This window comes from Ursus arctos, unplaced genomic scaffold (genome assembly GCF_023065955.2).
Source record: "Ursus arctos isolate Adak ecotype North America unplaced genomic scaffold, UrsArc2.0 scaffold_11, whole genome shotgun sequence".
NCBI lineage: Eukaryota > Metazoa > Chordata > Mammalia > Carnivora > Ursidae > Ursus > Ursus arctos.
Genome location: NW_026622775.1, coordinates 66,466,346 through 66,484,400, shown reverse-complemented (window position 1 = coordinate 66,484,400; position 18,055 = coordinate 66,466,346). Strand labels below are relative to the sequence as shown.

Genomic DNA, 18,055 nt, shown 5'->3' with positions numbered 1-18,055 from the left:
AACCTGGGCCACTTTTTTCCGCCATGTCTGCTACTGGCAAACTCAGTTTTTCTGTTCGGAAAACCCTCAACTGCTTTCAGTCGCCAAGGACTCTTCCCTCAGTTCCCGGGGCCCATGAGAGGGCATTTAATTCACCTACATGGAACCAGGCCAGCAGCGCCTTTCTCAGACCCGCGAACTTTCCCCTTGGCCGAGCCACCAAGTCTGCACCTTCCGTCCTTAATTTCACTGGCCACAGAGTCACTATTTTAAGTAGAAACACGGTAGGCTCAAAGACACAGGATCCCACGAATCCCCGGGAGCGAGCACAGTAACTGCACGGCTGAGCCCGCCTCGGAGCCCAGGCACAGGCGCGAGGGTTTGGGACACTGTGATGTGCACCGGAGCGCGGACTGGGCCGGGGACGGAGGGCAGAAGGGGTACCGCCAGACTCCAAACCAGCAGCGCGCGGGATAAGGAGCGTCGCAGGCCTGACCGGCGGGGACGCACTACCGGGCGGGGGAGGAAGGGGCGGAGGCCGGGAGCCGGGCCAGCCGCTCCCCGTCCCTCCCCCTCTGGTCTCCGCCCCGGCCCTCGCCCCGCCCTGCCCCGCCCCTCCGGCCCGGCCCGGCCCGGCTGCTCCGCCCCCGGGTGACGTCACTGGCCAGGCCAGCCGGCGCCATTTTGAAAGTGGAGTCGCCTGCCCCTGCCGCTGCCGCCGCCGCCGCTGCTGGAGAAAGAGCGAGAGCGGGGAAGCCCCAGAGTGAAATCCACCATCCTGCTGGCTGATCTGCCCGCCCCTCCTTCCTTCTCCCCCGACCCCCGCCCTCTCCCCCCACAGGTGCCATCCGCCGCCATCCGCCCTCTCTACCCCCCCATCCACAGGTGAGGGGGGTGAGTTCAGGAAGCAGAGACCCCGAGGAACCCAGCAGGGTCACCATTTGCAGCGCAACATGGCAGGTAAAGGAGAAATCACCCTCGTCCACTGACAAGGCACCGCTTCCTTCCTTCTCCCTCCATCACCCCCTAGCGACCGTCTGTGCCTCTCGTCGAGCCACGGGGAGCCCCTTGGATTTCAGGGAATTGGTCAAGTGGGGTGCGGTGGGGGTGGGGTGGGTTCTGGTAAGGCGAAGGGTCGCTGTGATACCGAAATGGCTTTTAAAATGAGGGCTGGAACCTTGGCATGGGTGGGGGTGGGGTGTGTGCTGGCGAGGCGAGGGGTAAGGCGTGGGTGGGGCGGGGTGGGGGCGAGTGCAGATTTGTCCCTACTGCTTAGGAGCCCGGTGTAACCTCCGCTCCCCCCGCCCCCCCGGGGCTTTTTTTAGGGTTTTTGCTTCATATAATTCCTTTTTTTTCCCCACTTGCTGCAAGCCTTCTTGGGTGTTTATATTAATGTATTTTGTACTGAAAAGGAAGAGTGCTTTACAAGTTAAAATACAATGGGGACCTATGTGTATTTATTTTTCCCCCCACTGTGGGTACGTATATTTTTGAGACCTTAAGCCTGAATTTTTTGTCTTCATCTAGTTCCCTTTCGTTTCTTACCCTTCGTGTCCAAAGAGTGCAAGGCCTTTAATAACACCAAGTTGCATGAAAAATGTAATTTAAACTTTGCGTTTTGTATGTTAGTTTTTGTGCAGATGTCCTTTTCCCAGAAGGGTTTCGTAGAGTTAGTTAAAATAGTTGTGGAGTTCAGTGATATAAATAGCCAAGGGGAGAGAGATTTAGGTAAAAGCTTGGCGGGGGGTGGGGGGGTGGGAAGGATGCTAGAGAAAACCAGCTTGGAATATTTAGCAAGAATGAAAGTGAAGGAAGAGAAAGGTAATTGCTTTGAGGATAATTTTTATACATTTTGATGTTGCTGAATGTGTTCATTCTTCTAGTAGAACCAATTCTAGATCTTGATTCAGTTTCTTCACAGTTCCAGGACATTTCCTCCATAGTGCTTGGAAGTGAAATAGAAACATTCAGGAACTAAACCAATTTTCCATGCTTTTTCCAATATTTAGATAATAACTTTTAAATAATTAAACCTTTAAAAAAGTTAATGTGTTGGATTGACTTACGTTTTGCTGTAAACAAGTTGCTTTTTGGCCTTGTTGAATAATTAAGTGAAATTAAAATGGTTTTGCACAAGATGATGACAAAATAGTGAAATTGTTTGCCAGGTCCTTTTGATTCTGAGGGGTAAAGTGAAGGGAGGCAGAACAAGCTTCTTCTGACAGTCTCTTCACCAGCATTTATTTCGGTTTCTTTTCCTGTCTGGAGCCAGTGATTTCGCTGGTAATGAAATGCAAAGAAATGGGTGGTGAGTGTTGTGTTTGCTGTGTGTGCGCTTTGGTGATTGGGTTCATATGAATCATTACTCCTCACCCAGGCAGTAATGTTCCTGAAGTTTTCTCTTCGTTCCATGTTTTATGGTAGTTTAATCTTATTAACCCTTCTGCAGGCTTTTGTAAACTTAAAGGAAAACTATCTAACTTTTGGTATTTACTTTTCTCTGGTAGGTCTTGCGTGACTGTGAGGCTTTTACGGTATTTGAGGGGAAGGGAAAATGGAAGTTTTGAACACATGTGCAGTGTTAATGATAGTACATGGCCTTTAAATATTTCATACCTGGAATCTCTCTCTTGAAATGCAGTACCAACTATTGGAGATTAACCTTCTTCCAAATTAGTGCTCTGGGCTGGTGGTTGTATGTGTGGGCAGTACTAGGCTATTAGTATCATGCCAACCATGGATACCATCTCTGTGTTTACGAGAGTAAACATGAACAGAACTCAGTTTTAATTGGTATGTTTTCTTTTTCCAGGAGCTGGAGGAGGGAACGATATTCAGTGGTGTTTTTCTCAGGTGAAAGGAGCAGTAGATGATGATGTAGCAGAAGGTAAGAAAGCACTTAATGCAAAATTTGAATATGGGATCTTCAGAATCGTGATTACTGAAGGATTTCCTTGCGGCTAGGTCTGTTACAGTTTAAGAACATACTGAGTTTATTGTCTGAGCAATGGAGGAACAGTTTTAAGAAGTCACTTGTCTGGAAAATAGTCTTCAGTCTTTTATTATTAATACTTTATATCATTTTTTATGTATTAAGTGAAAGCACTAGATGATGATGTATATAAAACTGTCACAAGGAAAATCTAAGGTTCATATCATAAAGGTTTCCTGACTGTATAAATTTCATGTGCAAATAAATGGTGATGCATTTTCATATTCATACATCATTTTTAGATAATTGTGTTTAAATAGGCATCAGCATTTACCTCAGAAACATTTTTAAATGACTGTCTTATTTTTGAGGTAAGATTTTTAGTGTTTAACTTGCCTATGTTCAGAGTGTGGTGTTGATTGACATTCTGTGAAGAAATGCTGGCTCAAATGATACATTTTATTGTCTTGTAACGATTAATTTAGATGGATAAGAAAACAACAATGCTCTGGATATATAGCATGGCATTTGGGGAGCTTATTCTTGTGTGGTTAGAAGCTGGGTTTGATCAATTGAAGTACCTAAGTCTTAATTCTTCTCCCAAATTTATTAATGTATTTCAAAAACGTAAAGTTTGGAAATGCTAGTTCTGCACTAATTTGAGATGGTCTTAGGTGGTGGAGGCATTATTTCCCATAAAGTAGTTGTGTCATTTCATTGTTCAGAAATATTATTTAAAGTTTGAATTTTAATGGTATTCTGTCTTGAATTACAGTAGGAATTTTCCAACAAAACTCAAATGAATTAAAATGTACTTTAAATTTTAAAAAATTTGTCTAGTGAAATTTTATAAATCATCCTTCTCTGGATTGTTTTGTCATATTAAGATCCTATTTCTGACCTGTTTGCAGTACTGTTTGTTTTGAGGATTTCTTCAGGTGATGGTAGGATGATAGACTTGGGTTGAGCCAGTCAAATGCTTGGATTTGCCTGTGTCAGTGTCATTCTCAGTGAAGTGTCTGATCAGTTTGGTGTGTTTTTCGGGGAGCCAACTGGCATACATTATACTTGTGATACTTCATAGAGCACTATCACATTTCTTTCCTGTTGAGTTCTCATCTGTTTTTCAGATGAGAAACCAGAAGTCTTAGTTACGAGACTCACTGATGGTCACACAAGTAGTGCAAGTCAAGGTTTTCTGGTGAAGCTTGTGGTGGTTGACTTGAGAGAAATCCTCTAAGTTCAAGGGAGGACTCATGTGTTACTCATTTTGTAATTCCATTACCTGTTGGTAATATTGGATCATTCATGCTGTTGTATAATACTCAAGTTATGAGAGTGCTGTATACTTGAAAATTATTCCTGGGTTGATTTCCATTTATTTTTTATATCAAAGATCTGTTTAGGGACTTCCTAATTGTTGAGCACTGGGGCTGCGAGTATCTGGGACATAAACCCTGCCCTAAAGGAGCTCATAGTTTACCTGTTAAAGAGTAGGCAGAGAGACCGCATGGGTTTTATTTAATTAGAAGAAATTCATGGTTCTAAACTTACTTAACTGAATCAAATGATAGTTGGTAATATGTTGTATGATGGCATCAGTTGTAGTTCTCTTCTGCTAATAGTTAGTGGCTACATTTTGCTACTGATTCATTAAATAATTTTCCTTTGAGGTTGTTAGATAATACTTTAACATACAGTGCATTCCTAGCATCTTAACATGCTGAGGCTTGGTATGTATATTTTGATAAAAACATGACTTAACTTTAGTACCTATGTTTATTCTAGTGTAGTAAGTATAAAAAGCACCTAATTTTCAAATTATACTCCTTTAATTTGGGTTTTTTTGTGTACTGTAGTTTGCATGTCACAGTCTATTATGTTTATGTTACTAAGGGAAGATGTGCTTTTCTCAAATAAGATTAATACGTTTTCCTCCTTGGTTTAGACTGTAATCTCTGAACAGGTTACATCTAGCTAAATCTTTAGTTTAGCTTACCTGTTTTCTGTTAATGATGCATTGCAAGTTCTTTCCCATCAAATGCTCCAAATTGTCTTTCCCCTCCTACACGCAGTTAGCTGTCAGGGCATACCATCATTACTTTTGTAATGCTTTAGTCTTCTTTCCATACCCAATTCACCGTAGTTCAGGATCTCCGCATCTTTCATCCAGGTTGCAGTAACTTCCTAAATGATTCCCTGCTTCTTGTCCTCTGTTTTGCTTCTAAATTAATCTTAAATACTGTCCCAATTTTATGTTCCTCAGAAATCTTCAGTGGTCACTGCTTCCCTAGGATTATGAATTACATTCAAATATTTCAGCCTAGAATGCGAATATGCAAGTATGTCAGTATGCCCCCCCCCCCCCGTTTCGCGACGTTCATCTGCTGATATGGTTGATGATCCAGCTAAATGGATGCTGTTAGACAAGTCTTGTACAGTCTTACTCTTGGGTCTTTGTTTTTTTGCTCTTCCCACCTTGGAATACTTTACACTCCTCCCAGTTTATCGCTTATTAGAATTCTTCAAGTCATGTCTGTAACTCTTTTACTTATCTTCCTTTTTTGGAAATATTTTAAAAATCTATCTTTATAGCACTTTTTATATATAATTATATTTATATAATTTATATGATTATAAATTAATTAAATTAATAATTTACATAATTATTTATTTTTATTTATAATTTACTCTAAACCTCTGCTGTTACACTGTGCAGCACTAATGCATCTTTGTGCTCTATGCAGAACATCCTATACAAACTACTATGCTTAGAACAATGCCTGGCACACAGTAGGTGTTGAGTATTTGTTGAATGAAGGAATGTGAATGTTACTATTATGAGGTTTTGAAGGGGAAAGAGATCCTTTGTAAAGATGATTGCGATATACTCTAGAAATCATGGATGTATTTACTTGCCAGGCTTTATAACTGGATTGATGTTCTATAGCTGTGTAATAGAAGTTAGGAGACCTTGGGTTTTTATTCTGGTGACAAACAAGTGTATATCACTTGGAATAAGTATTTCTCTGGGTTACAGTAAGGCTAACGTTAAAATGACAGGACTGGATTAGATGATTCCTGTTGTTGCTTATACTCTAATCTTGTCAATTCTCAAAGATGTCTTAGAAAAGAAAGAGCCCGACGTTACTACTACTGGTAAGTTGTGTGAGAAACTGAGTTCTTTGGGGGCCTTAATTTAGAAAGAAGTCTTTATTGGACTTAATCAAGGCTCAGAATTTGTCATTAAGTGCATTGCAGAACTAAGTATTGTGATGTTTGACCAAATACTGTGATTGATCTTTGGCCAATGTAGGCTCCTACTGGGATACTTATTCTATGCACAGGTCTCTTCAGGCACTTTTAAGTGGTTTATCTTTGGTATAGGTACTTGTCTGGGAGAAGGGTGAGGTACTAAAATCTCTATCACTCAGACAGTCTCATGTCCTGCAGTTTTCCTTTTCAACTTCATGGTAGTGGTAATAACATTTTATCATATTCTATACTTGAAAATTTTCCTTCATTGACAACTCGCTTTCATGAGATAGTAGGTAGCACAGACACTGGTACTAGGCTACATAGTTTGAATCCTACCCAATCCTCTGCTAGCTGGGTAATCTTGGGCAAATTTATTCATCTCTTTGTGCCTGTTTTCCTCTCTCTAAAATGAGGATCACAATAAAATCTTCCTTATGCTGTTGTTTTGGTGATTAAATGAGTTAATATGCATAAAACAGAAAGCTGGCACATAGAGCATTATAAAGGTTTAGCTGTTATTGTTGGAATGTTTATGGCAAATAAGAGTTGGAGAATGAGAGAACTGGGGAATTTATTAAGAATTTCTCCTCAGCCAAAGTAAAGATATGGTATGTGTATATTTTATACAGATTCTTTGATTCCACTAATACAAAGTTTAAAAAGCATTCAAAACTAAACCGTAGCCTTAGGGACACATACTAAACTGGTAAAACTCTGAAAAATAGCTACAAAATAATTGCTATAAACGCCAGTATGTGGTGGTTACTTTTAAGTGATGGAAGGGAGTTGTTCTTGAGAAAGAGTCTGGGGGGCCTCATGAATATAGTGTCTTGACTGGGTGGTGGTGGTTATGATTAACTGATTATCCTGGACATTTCTCTTTTGGTTTTTGATTTTCTATATTTGTTCGATTTCACCCCCCAAAAAAATGTATGTGTGTCTGTGTCTGTATGTTTTTAGGTCAATACTGTACCAAAAAGGGTTTGGAGTGAAAACTGACAATCCCTACCTTCATCCATTCCCTAATCCTCCCTTGTCCTTCTAAAGGTGATTATGTTGAACTCTTCCAATTGTGTTCCCTGTTGCTTAATTTTTTGTGAAGAAAATGGTAACTTCTATTTCTCATCCATTTTAGACATTTCCAATTGACTTTCCTCTCTAGTAGATGAAGATTAAGCTGTTAACATTATAACCCCTGTCACCCCACACCCCAGTTTATCACCTGCATCACCGATTTAACCACACACATGGTATGGCTAAATTACAAGTCCGTGCTTACATTAAGACCATGCAGATGTTCACTGTTGAACCAAGACTGCAGTGTTTCTCTTGTCTTGTGCATCCCTTCATTTGTCCTGAAGCTAATAATTGCCCAGTTTTTAATTTGCCTGGTTCTTTTTGTATTTGTGTATTTTATTTTATTTTTTTGTATTTGCGTTTTTTAAAAAAACACTTTGTTATGGGAGATTTTGAACATTACAGAAAGTATATGGAATAGTATATTGAACCCCCATCAGCCAACATCATCAACCCATGGCCAGTGCAACCCACTTATACCATCACTTGATCCTTTTTGTTTTTTAAAATCTGGTTTCAACAAACTAGAAAACCAAGGTCATCATTTTAAAGTGAAACAGTAAGGAATTTTTCCTAATGATTTTTTTTGCAGTAACGATACCTGATAATCTATTATTTGCTTAAATTTTACTTGTGGAAATATTAAAAATTCAAACAAATACATGTGGATAATCTGAAGTGTGTAATTTTTGGTTGAAAATACGAAACAGTTGTTAACCATTCAGGATGGTTAATTTCAATGTAAATTTTCATTATTTAATAGTTAATATTGTTGACTATTAAGTAATACTTTTTAATTCACAATATTTTAATAACAGGTATGTCTTCCCTTATCTCCATATTTGACGATCTTATAGGATCGTCAAATTATTATAGGAAATTTTTAGGATATGATTTTATTACATGAAGCCTTCTTTTTATGAAACTTGGATCCATATGCGTTGCATCTTTCAACACTTTGCTTCCTGTTTATTTTTGGTAGGATTTAGACCTATAGACTGGTTCTTGGGGGGGAAAAATTCAGCAGTAGAATCTAAATATTCCTTAAATAAAGTCTTAAATAAAATTGTGAAAAACAATTTTTGGGCTATCACACAAAATTTAATGGTTTTGGGGTACCTGGATGGCTCAGTCAGTTGGGCATCTGCCTTTGGCTCAGGTCATGATCCCAGAGTCCTGGGATCAAGTCCCGCATCGGGTTCCCTGCCAAGTGAGGAGTCTGCTTCTCCCTCCCTCTCCCTCTGCATGTGCCTGCTCTTTCTCTCAAATCTAAAAAAAAAAATGTATTGTGTATATTTGTACTTATGTGCATTTTTCTGGTTAGAGAGAGTCCATAACCATCATCAAAACAGCTATTTTAGGGTGTGGTCTGGTGACCCCTCAACTCTTTCAAAAGGTCTATGAAGTCAGAACTATTTGCATTATAATATATTTGCCTTTTTGACAATGTTGACATTTGCAGCAGTGGTACAAAAGCAATATGGGTAAAGCTGCTGGTGTCTCAAAAGTGAATGGTACCATGTACCAGCAGTTTGAAAGTGCCAATTTTACATATGAGTGTTTTGATGAAGCAGTAAAAACTAACTTTTTAAAATCTTGATTCTTGAGTACATGGTTGTTAAACATTCTGTGTGACAAAAGGAGAGGTACACCAAAGCATTTGTGCTACAAACCAGAGTACATGTTGTCTGGAGGAAAAGCATTTGTGCACTTCTTTGGGTTTTAAGCTCAATTGGCTAGCTGCTCCTTTCATGAAACGTTATTTTTGTTAGAAAGAACTACTGACGAATAAATGATGATTATTTAGACTTGGATATTTGGCAGACATTTTCTCAAATAAGCAGTGAGTTTGTTTCCTCAGTGGGCAGTCCTTGTTGCCCATGATAAAATTTGAGCTTTCAAGAAAAGTGAGAATTTTGGAAAACATGTGTCTGCCATCCTGAGTTGGATAACTTTTGCAATACATAAAGATTTTTCAGATGAGATCAGTAATATTAATGATTGCAGTTTTTTGATGTAATGTAATGAAATGCGTCAACATTTGGAAGCTCTGAATATTTGGATGACTTTGAATCAGTGTTTTACAACTGTCCAGTGCCTGTGATGTTAAAAAATGCATAAGTAAAAGTGCAAGGTACAGCATTGGATTGTAATGTAACAGATGACTGATAAGGTTTCAGATTCCATAAATCTTTTAAGAAACTACCACTTGTCCAGTTTTGGTGTAGTGTCAAAGGGATATCCATAACTACCTGAAAAGCCTATTAAAATACTTCTCCCTTTTCAACCACATACCTGAATGAGGATGGATTTTCTTCATATACCTAACCAACACAGCACAGTGTAGTGTGTTGAATGCAGAAGCAGTCGAGAATCTAGGGGTCTTCTATTAAGCCACACATTAAAGAGATTTGCAGTGATGTAAAACAGTGCCGTTCTTCTTGCTAATTTTTTGTGGGAAGGTAGTCATTTTTCCTCTTTTTTTGTTAATGTGTAGGGTTTATCATTAATATTTTTAAATTGATAAATACTTTAAAATTTGAAAGGCCTTTGGGGTCCTCAGATTTTAAGTGTAAAGAAATCCTGCTGTCCAGAAATACTTGACAGCTATTGGTTTAGTCTGTTAAGAGGTTTCACTGTATTAATGCTTTAAAAGTCTCACAGACCACAAGATAAGTGACCAGAGCAGTATGCTGCTTTTGTGCATGAATGTCTAAAGCTTTCCTATAAAAGCTTCCTGTGACTTGATATTGTTTCAGCCTACTCCCTTGCTGTTCTTTAGATACCAAATTAGATCTGCCTTAAGCTCTTTCATCTGGTGATCTTGGTGAAGGAAGGATACCTTTAGGACTTTAAAATATCTATTTTTAAACTTACCTCCCTTGCAGAGATTATATACCAGTACATATTTGCCAAAATACTTTAGCTCTAAAAAATTTTAGGGCTTTTTCTGCTATCTTCTCAGGTCCAGTTAACATTAATACTTAATGCAGGATTACTAAGTTCCTCAGAGCCTGGTATGGTGCTGTTTCTGGGTTGCTGCCTGGTTATTAGAAATGAGTTGGTGACCTTGGCATTGTGTTTTATTTTGAGCCGAACATGTAGCAGTTTGATGTGTTGTTTTTTCTTGGAAGAAAGGCATAAAATTGGCAAGGTAACTTTGTACTTCCCAACTCTAAGGGAGTTGAGAACAGTGTTTTCTTTAAGTTTTACTTGATTTTTTTAAAGTTTATTTATTTTTTAGTAATCTCTACACCCAGTGGGGGCTCAAACGCACAACCCTGAGCTCAAGAGTCGCATGCGCTTCCAACTGAGCCAGCCAGGCACCCCTAAATTTTACTTTAAAGTACAGCATAATCCTGTTTTAAAACAGTTGAATTTCCCATTCTAAGAATGCAGCATCAGCTGTTCATTGCATAATATTTTCAGTATTTTTGTGGCTGTTTTTCTATCCTTTAGAGAACGTTTGTCGAAGTACATAGGCCTTTTAAAACTAGCTGCCCCAATTTCTCAATCCATGTTTAAATGTTGGGTTTGTTAAAAAAGAACTTATTTTTTATAACATACGTTTAGTTAATTTTAGCAGTAGTTGATTAAAATGTCACGCAGGTCTTTGCCCATGTCATGCGTGGAATCCTTGGTAAATCATGATGGAATGCTTTTCTGTAAGCCACTATGCCAGAGGTTGTACTTTTGTAATTTTTAGTTTCTTTTGGTTGATTTCCTCTCTGAATGTTCCAGTATCAACTGATATTTTCTGAAATCTTTGAATGATCTCTTTTTATCAAGTTCAAGGGGGTTCATGGACCAGTGACCCTATTTAAGAACCTCTGCCTTAACCTAAAGTTTTACCTATGGTTATATGCCTACTGAAATTTGGAAGAGTTGAGGATATTTTATATGGAAATAATAGCTTTTAGCCTGTTAAGAGGGTATTCTTTTTCTTAGGGATCTTTTTAGTACTTACTGTTTCTGCTATGATATAAGAGGGATAAATCTCTAAGATACTGGACTTAACAGCTTTAGTGTTTTCCCGTCTTTTTTTCTTTTTTTAATTAAAAACTTCTCTTTAACTGTGGGTAAAACTATTAGAGGAATATATTGGGTTTTGAACCAGTTGCTTGTTTTATACTTCACTCAGAAGGAGTCTAAATTTCTTCAGTAGCCCGTATTAAGAGAGAAACCAAAGTAGATAAAAGGGATTGGTGAGAAAATTTTTTTTAATTTTCTAAAGATCTGGAAAAATGTTAACTTTTAAAACTTGACATTGTAGAGTGTCAGGTCTCCTTTGTGTCAGAGTGGAAATAGAACCTTTTTGGTGTTACTTGTCTCTTTTCCAGCTTACTACAAGGTAAGAGACCTATGGGTATGGCATAGACGTGTTTCCAAGATAGCATAAGAGGAATCTTTAATACATTCTTATTGGCTAATAGATTGGGAAGGCTCTATTTCAAGAGAAAAAGGCTATTGTAGGCAATAAATAATTCTTGTCAAATTCTTTATCTAGGAATGCAGCATGCAAAAATGGTTATTACGAGAACTGGTGGTTGAGAAGGGATTGCTCCTAGTCTTTTTTTCTCCCTTGACATAAAAGGAGAATTAATTTTTTTCTAGCAGCAGAACCAATTCTTCAAAATATTTTTTAGCTTTCAAAACAAAAAATTCTTTTAATGCATTTTTTATGAAAAACACATAACAAAGTGTACCATATTAACCATTTTTAAGCGTATACTTCAGTAGTGTTAACTGTGTTCACGTTGTTGTGAAACTTCTCTCTAGATCTTTTTCATATTGCAAAACTGAAACTGGACCTGTTTAACAGTTCCCCATTCTTCCCTCCGCCCCTGGTATCCACCATTTTGCTTTCTGTTTCTATGAATTTGACTACCTTATATACCTCCTACCAATACATAGATACCAAATACCATCAGTATTTGTCTTTTTGTGCCTGGCTTACTTCGTGTTATCAGGGTTCATCCATGATGTAGCATGTGACAAGATTTCCTTCATTTTTAAGGCTGAATGATATTCCATTGTATGTATATATCACACTTTGTTTATCCATTCATGCATTGATTGACATTTAGGTTGTTTCCACCTTAGCTAGTGTGTGCGTCTAGTCTTTTTATATATAGCTGGGGCTCTGTGGGAAGGAACAGAAGTACTTCCTTTAAATGATTGGAAGTGGACAGAGAGCGCCCTGGACAGAAAATATGAAAGAATACAGATTGGTACTGCTGTGTGACAAATCTGTTTATCCCAGATGAACAGTTTGAAAACTAGAACTGGATTACTTTATTTTGTAGGCTATTTCAGGATAGGATTAAGCAAAAATCTAAATTTTTGACCAGAGTTTTACCTCATTTGTTTTTCAGTTTCTAGTTTAAAAATAGAAAATCCCATGGATTTTGTAAATCACATTTCATTATCGTAAATCTCCTTAGATTAACAGTAAGGCAGCCAGTATGTTATTTCATACATGTTTTAATTAAGCAAAATCTTCAGCATAATAGGAAAATTTGGTAACTGCGTCGTATTTCTTTGTAATGAAATTGTAGATAAGGAACGATCGATCATGGTTTCCTTTCTTGCAGTAAGCCTTTGAGGTAGACATTATTGTCATTTTGTACACAAGGACACTGAAACTCAAAGTTGAGCAATGCTAACCTAAGATGAGTTAGTAAAACCAATCTGTTTGCTTCCACATTGCTTCTCTTGTGGTTCATTTTTTAAAAATACTGTTTGATTAAAAATCTCTATCTCTGGTTCTCGTAGGGAAAGGGTAGAGTGCTAGTTACTCATCCACAAGTCAACGAGAATATGTTGCGTTCCCAGTGCTGTGGAGAATGTGAGGGATGTAGGTATATATATCCTTCACTTTAGGTATATTAAAAGTGTCAATTTTATTAAAATAAGCCTTTTCCATAACATTTTCTGGCTTGTGGTATTAACCTGTTCACATTACTGGGAGATCCTTGGCTAATCCTATGTAAAAAATTTACAGGTAATGTTGGAATATGAATAATAAATTATTGTCCCTTTTCCGAGTTGACATGCTTTCTGATATTGAGATGGTGCTGTATTACAAATACTTAGTTCTTGGAATTAAATGAAAGAATCACATGTATCTCAGGTTTTTCTAAGACATAACCATGTCTTTCATTGGTTTTGAATGCTGATGAATTGAATTCACTGATGAATATTACTGGAGATCGCTCCAGGTAAATGTGGTAGCAAAACAAATGCAATGCTGCAAAACAAATGAGAAAAATTTGGGCATTTTTCTCTCTTCCCTCTATCCTATGTCTTTCAAGCCTTCATTTGATCAGTTTGGCAGTTCCTTAAAAAGTTAAATATAGATTTAATCATACAACCCAGCAGTTCTCTTCTAGGTATATACTTTAGAGAATTGAAACATGTGTCTATAAAAACTTAGACATGAATATTTATAGCAACATAACTGATAATAGTCAAAAAGTGGAAACAGACCAAATGTCTGTTAATTGATGGTGCATAAAGAAAAGGTGTTGTATCTGTACAATGGAAGATTATGCAGCCATAGAAACGAATGAAATGCTGTCACATGCTGCAGCATGGATGAACTTGGAAAACATTATGCTAAGTTGGAGAAGTTGGGCACAGAAGACCACATATTATATGATTCTGTTTACTCAAAATATCCAGAAGAGGCGAATCTCTCAAGACAAAGTAGATCTGTGGTTGATAGGACCAGTGAGGGATGTGGCTGCCAATGGGTACGGCATTTCTCTAAGGGAGTAATGAAAATATTCCAAAATTAGTGAAGGTTACACAGTTCTGTGAATATAGTAATAAATGCTGAATTGTACACTGAATTTGACAAATGGTAATAGTAAATAAACTTTTAGGTCACACAAAGAGATGGTGAATCCAACCAGTGCCAAGAGGTATAGAGGGAAAGTATGTCTTCCTCTTAACCCCATTCTCCAGGTTCTCTGTCCCTAGAGATACTGTCACAAATTTCTTATATATGGTTTCAGAAGTGTTTCCTAGTTTAATGGTTTTAACTTAACAGCATGTTCATCATTTTAGATTAGAAAGTGGGAAAGTACATTCCAGAGATCCATGACAGGTAAGGTATATAGGCCTTGTCTTAGAGAGGATCTAATGAATTGCCCACGTAGCTACCATTTTCTTTTAACTGTCCTGTGATTTCTGTAGCTTTAGTCTGAAGAGTTGCTGAGAAGGTTGTACGTGTTTGGGATGTGCATCTAGATGTACAACTAGTAGACTCTAAAGTTAAATAAAATTTATGAAATAATGTCTGATGATAATTTAATAATGGCTAAGATATCCAAATCTTTAAAAATAACGATTTGGGTTCATTGATACCTGAAGTCTGTGTCATACCCCTTCATTAAACTAGACCTTAAGTTTCCTTCATTTGAATCTTATTGTTCTGATGTCATGTCTGAAGTGACTCAATCTTTTTTTCAGTGATTATTTAGAACTAAACTAGACGTTATAAAGTAGGCTAGATCCTAAAGACCTAATGTATCTTTTTTTTTTCCTCTCTCATTTTGTCTTTTTGACTATTCAGTAAGTATATAGCTCCTTTTGTTCAATGTCCACCATCTCTAATTCTCGACCATATTGCTTGGAAATTTTGTTAACATTGTGTAAAATGCCAAAATGTCACAATTTTTACACTGCTCAAGTTGGTGACAACACAGCTTCATTAAATTCTTGTTATGTGGTAATTTGTTAATATTAAGGATTTTTATTATTTAAGGAAAAATAACTCAGTATAAACGTATATTTTAAAGTAAGTGCCGGGCACCTGGTTAAACATTCAGTTAAACGTCCAGGACTGTTGGTTTTGGCTCAGGCCATAATTTTGGGATTGTGGGATCAAGCCCTGTGTTGGGCTCAGGGCCGAGTCTGCTTTAAGACTCTCGCTCCCTTTCCCTCTGCCCATCACCCCTGTGCTTGCATGCCACACACACTCTCTCTCTAAAATAAATAGATCTTTAATAAATAAATAAATAAAGAAAGAAAGAAAGAAATACTCAAGAAACTTAGCTAACCGCCAGTCAGTGTTAAGTGTTTTGCATGCGTTATCATTTAATCTAAACAGCCAGCCTCTGAGGATAGGTATTATTATTATTTTCATTTTGTAGATAAAGAAATCAAGAATTAGATAAAGTAACCTGATCAGGTCACACAGTGGTAAGTGGGGGAGCCAGAGGTTGAGGCTTGGTTCTTCTGACTTTAGAACTACCATAAGTAAACAACAACAAAAATAAAGTCACACATAATCTCACCATTTTTAGTTAACATCTATTAACATTTTGACGTAGATCTGTCCTTTTTCTACTGTGAATGTATATTTTTAAAATAGCATTACATGTGTAGTTTTGTATAATGCTTTTTTTTTTCCAGTTTATATCTAAGAAAATAAATGACTTTTGTACTTAATTTAGGCATTTTAGCTTTTATAGTTTTTGCTGTTGTAAATTTGTTATGAACACCCTTGTGAGAATCTTACTACGTTAGGGTATATTTCTAGAAGTGGAGTTGCTGGTCAAAAGATGTGAACTTTTTTTATGTTTTAAAGAATGTATTACTAAATTGTCTTAGAAAGTTGGTGTGGGTTTTCACTTCCTCCAACAATGAATAGGAGTACCAATTTCCCGACCTGTTGACAGTGTGTATGTAGCACAATATTGCCATTCAGTAAAATCTTTTCCACTTATTTGTTTGAGCATGTTTAAGTATGTAGATTCTGTTCATGGCCTCTATTGCTCTTTGCAGGTGCTTATTCATTTGTAATATCAAAACCTCTCCCCCTTCCCATCATCATAGCTGAGGAAAGTTGTATGGAAGCTCAAAGAAATAATTTGGGTCTAGAGTAGATGGGAAAGTCTGTCTAAATGAAGTGATTTTGTCGTTTTTGACAGGCAGTGGAAGGCACAGGAAAAGAAAAAAAACATTTGAGAACTATTTGTTAGTTTCTTATCTACAAATGGGGATAATTAATAGTACTTGTGTTGTTATTTAAAGAATTAAATATACATGAGTGCTTAGTTTTGGCATGTACTTAGTGCTCAGAAAATTTAGTTGGTGCGGTTACTTAGTTATTTAATGCATGATTAACAGAAATAACAGATTAACAGTTAACAGAATAAATGGCTTTCGAGTCCACAAATCAAGATCAGCTGGTTGTTTTTGAGATTTGGAGCAAGTTAAAGGCATTTTCAATAAGTACATGTTGCATTGATGAATATAACTTTAGCTTAGTTGAGTTAGGAGTTTGGGGAATCCAAAGATGGAAGGAGAAAGATGAGTTTCATCAGAATTTGAGTTAGGCTGGGGTCTGGCACTTTGACTATTAGTTTGATTACTTTACAGTAAAAGTTTGAGCTTGTTCTTTAATTTTTGTGTTTCATTTTCCTGTTCTGAAGTCCCTCCATGGTTTTGTTCTTTCCTGTGATTGGATACTCTTCATCGGTGGTGGGGCTCTCAACATGCACTAGAGCCAAAACATCCTTCACACTACTAGTTTCATTTTCCCCTAGCTTGTAGAAGTGGAGTTGGGAGCACCTGAAAGTGTGATCTCAGGAAAATGCCATTAGAAGTGTTGACCCTAAACTGCAGAGGGTCTTAAAAAAGCTCTGTTTTTCCTCCCCTCTTTGGCAGTGTTCTCTGTTTCTATGATGTTCTGTGATGATCTGAATCCTTTACCAGACCTTGAGTGGACTGATGAATATATGTAGAGCCCATAAAAAATTTTACAGGAGTCTGAAGAGAGAACACATTTTATCGTACCAATGAACACCCTTATTTCTCTCTTTGATTCCCTATTAAGAAGTACACTGTGTTTTATTTAGTCAAAAGAATTGTATTAGCTGGATACCAGTACTTCTCAAGCTTTATGTGCTTACGGATTTCCCTGAAATCTTGTTAAAATGCAGATAATGATTCCGCTTGCAGATCTGGAGCGGAGCCTGTGATTTTCCTTTTCTCACTCACTCCAGTGATGGCCAGGGTGCTGCTACTGCTGCTCTCGGTCTGCTAGTCTACACTTAGAGGGAAAAGGCAGTTTATAGCCTTTTTTCGGGCAAGGGAGAACAGGTAGGGTAGTATCTTAGTTCTTTTACTCAGCGTTTCTGACAAACTGAATAGATTCATTGTGCTGTTCTCACATCATCTAACATTTGTTTAATAAATGAATAAACACCTCCTGGGGAGCTTTGTACTAGCTGTTAAAAGAGCAGCTTACATCATAGTGTGCTACTTGTTAACCACCCCTAATTGTTAGATTAAATTCGTGTTTGTATTTCAAATTTAGCTCAGAGCAGTATCTCAGTATACTTAAAGGTTTGCTTTTGCTAGTAATTTGCTTTTTTAAATAGATTTTCCTCCAAGTTCTGTGAAAAAGATGAATTTAGGAAATAAAATCTTCACTCCTAAATTGTTTTATAATCTCTAACACAGATTTTTGGTAAGTATAAATGATCAACTTTTTATTATTTTTTGTGTGTGTGATTTTCCGTTTGCGTCGTTAGCCTGGCAGGTACCCTTTCAGTCTCCAACCAGGATTTCTCTTCCTCCCCAATCACCTAATCTTAGTTTTATTTTAAGTTGATTTTCACTTTATCTCTATAGCTCATGTACATAGTTCAGCAGGTCAGTAATTTAAAATGCTTATGAGGAAAAGTGACAGTTTTCTGCCTTCCTCACCTGTAACCACCCTTGAGTCCCCTTCCCCAGACTTCCAGCTGGTTTCTTCTGGTATTTATTTTCCTGTTTCTAAACAGTATGTTCATA

The 18,055-nt window shown here is 37.4% G+C and overlaps 1 protein-coding gene across 2 annotated transcripts in view; it reads left to right on the top strand.

The window, feature by feature from the left end:
* The first annotated feature begins 628 nt into the window (after positions 1-628).
* PPP2R2A (protein phosphatase 2 regulatory subunit Balpha) overlaps positions 629-18,055 on the top strand; it is a 79,453-nt gene continuing 62,026 nt past the window's right edge. Inside the window, exons 1-2 of one of the 2 annotated variants that reach the window (XM_026518967.4) lie at positions 629-939; positions 2,792-2,866. In XM_026518967.4, the coding sequence (XP_026374752.1) occupies positions 933-939; positions 2,792-2,866 (82 nt within the window). In that variant the 5' untranslated portion in view covers positions 629-932. Of the gene's footprint in view, positions 940-2,785; positions 2,867-18,055 lie in introns of those variants that run through there. The other variant, XM_026518968.4, reaches the window with a different exon arrangement.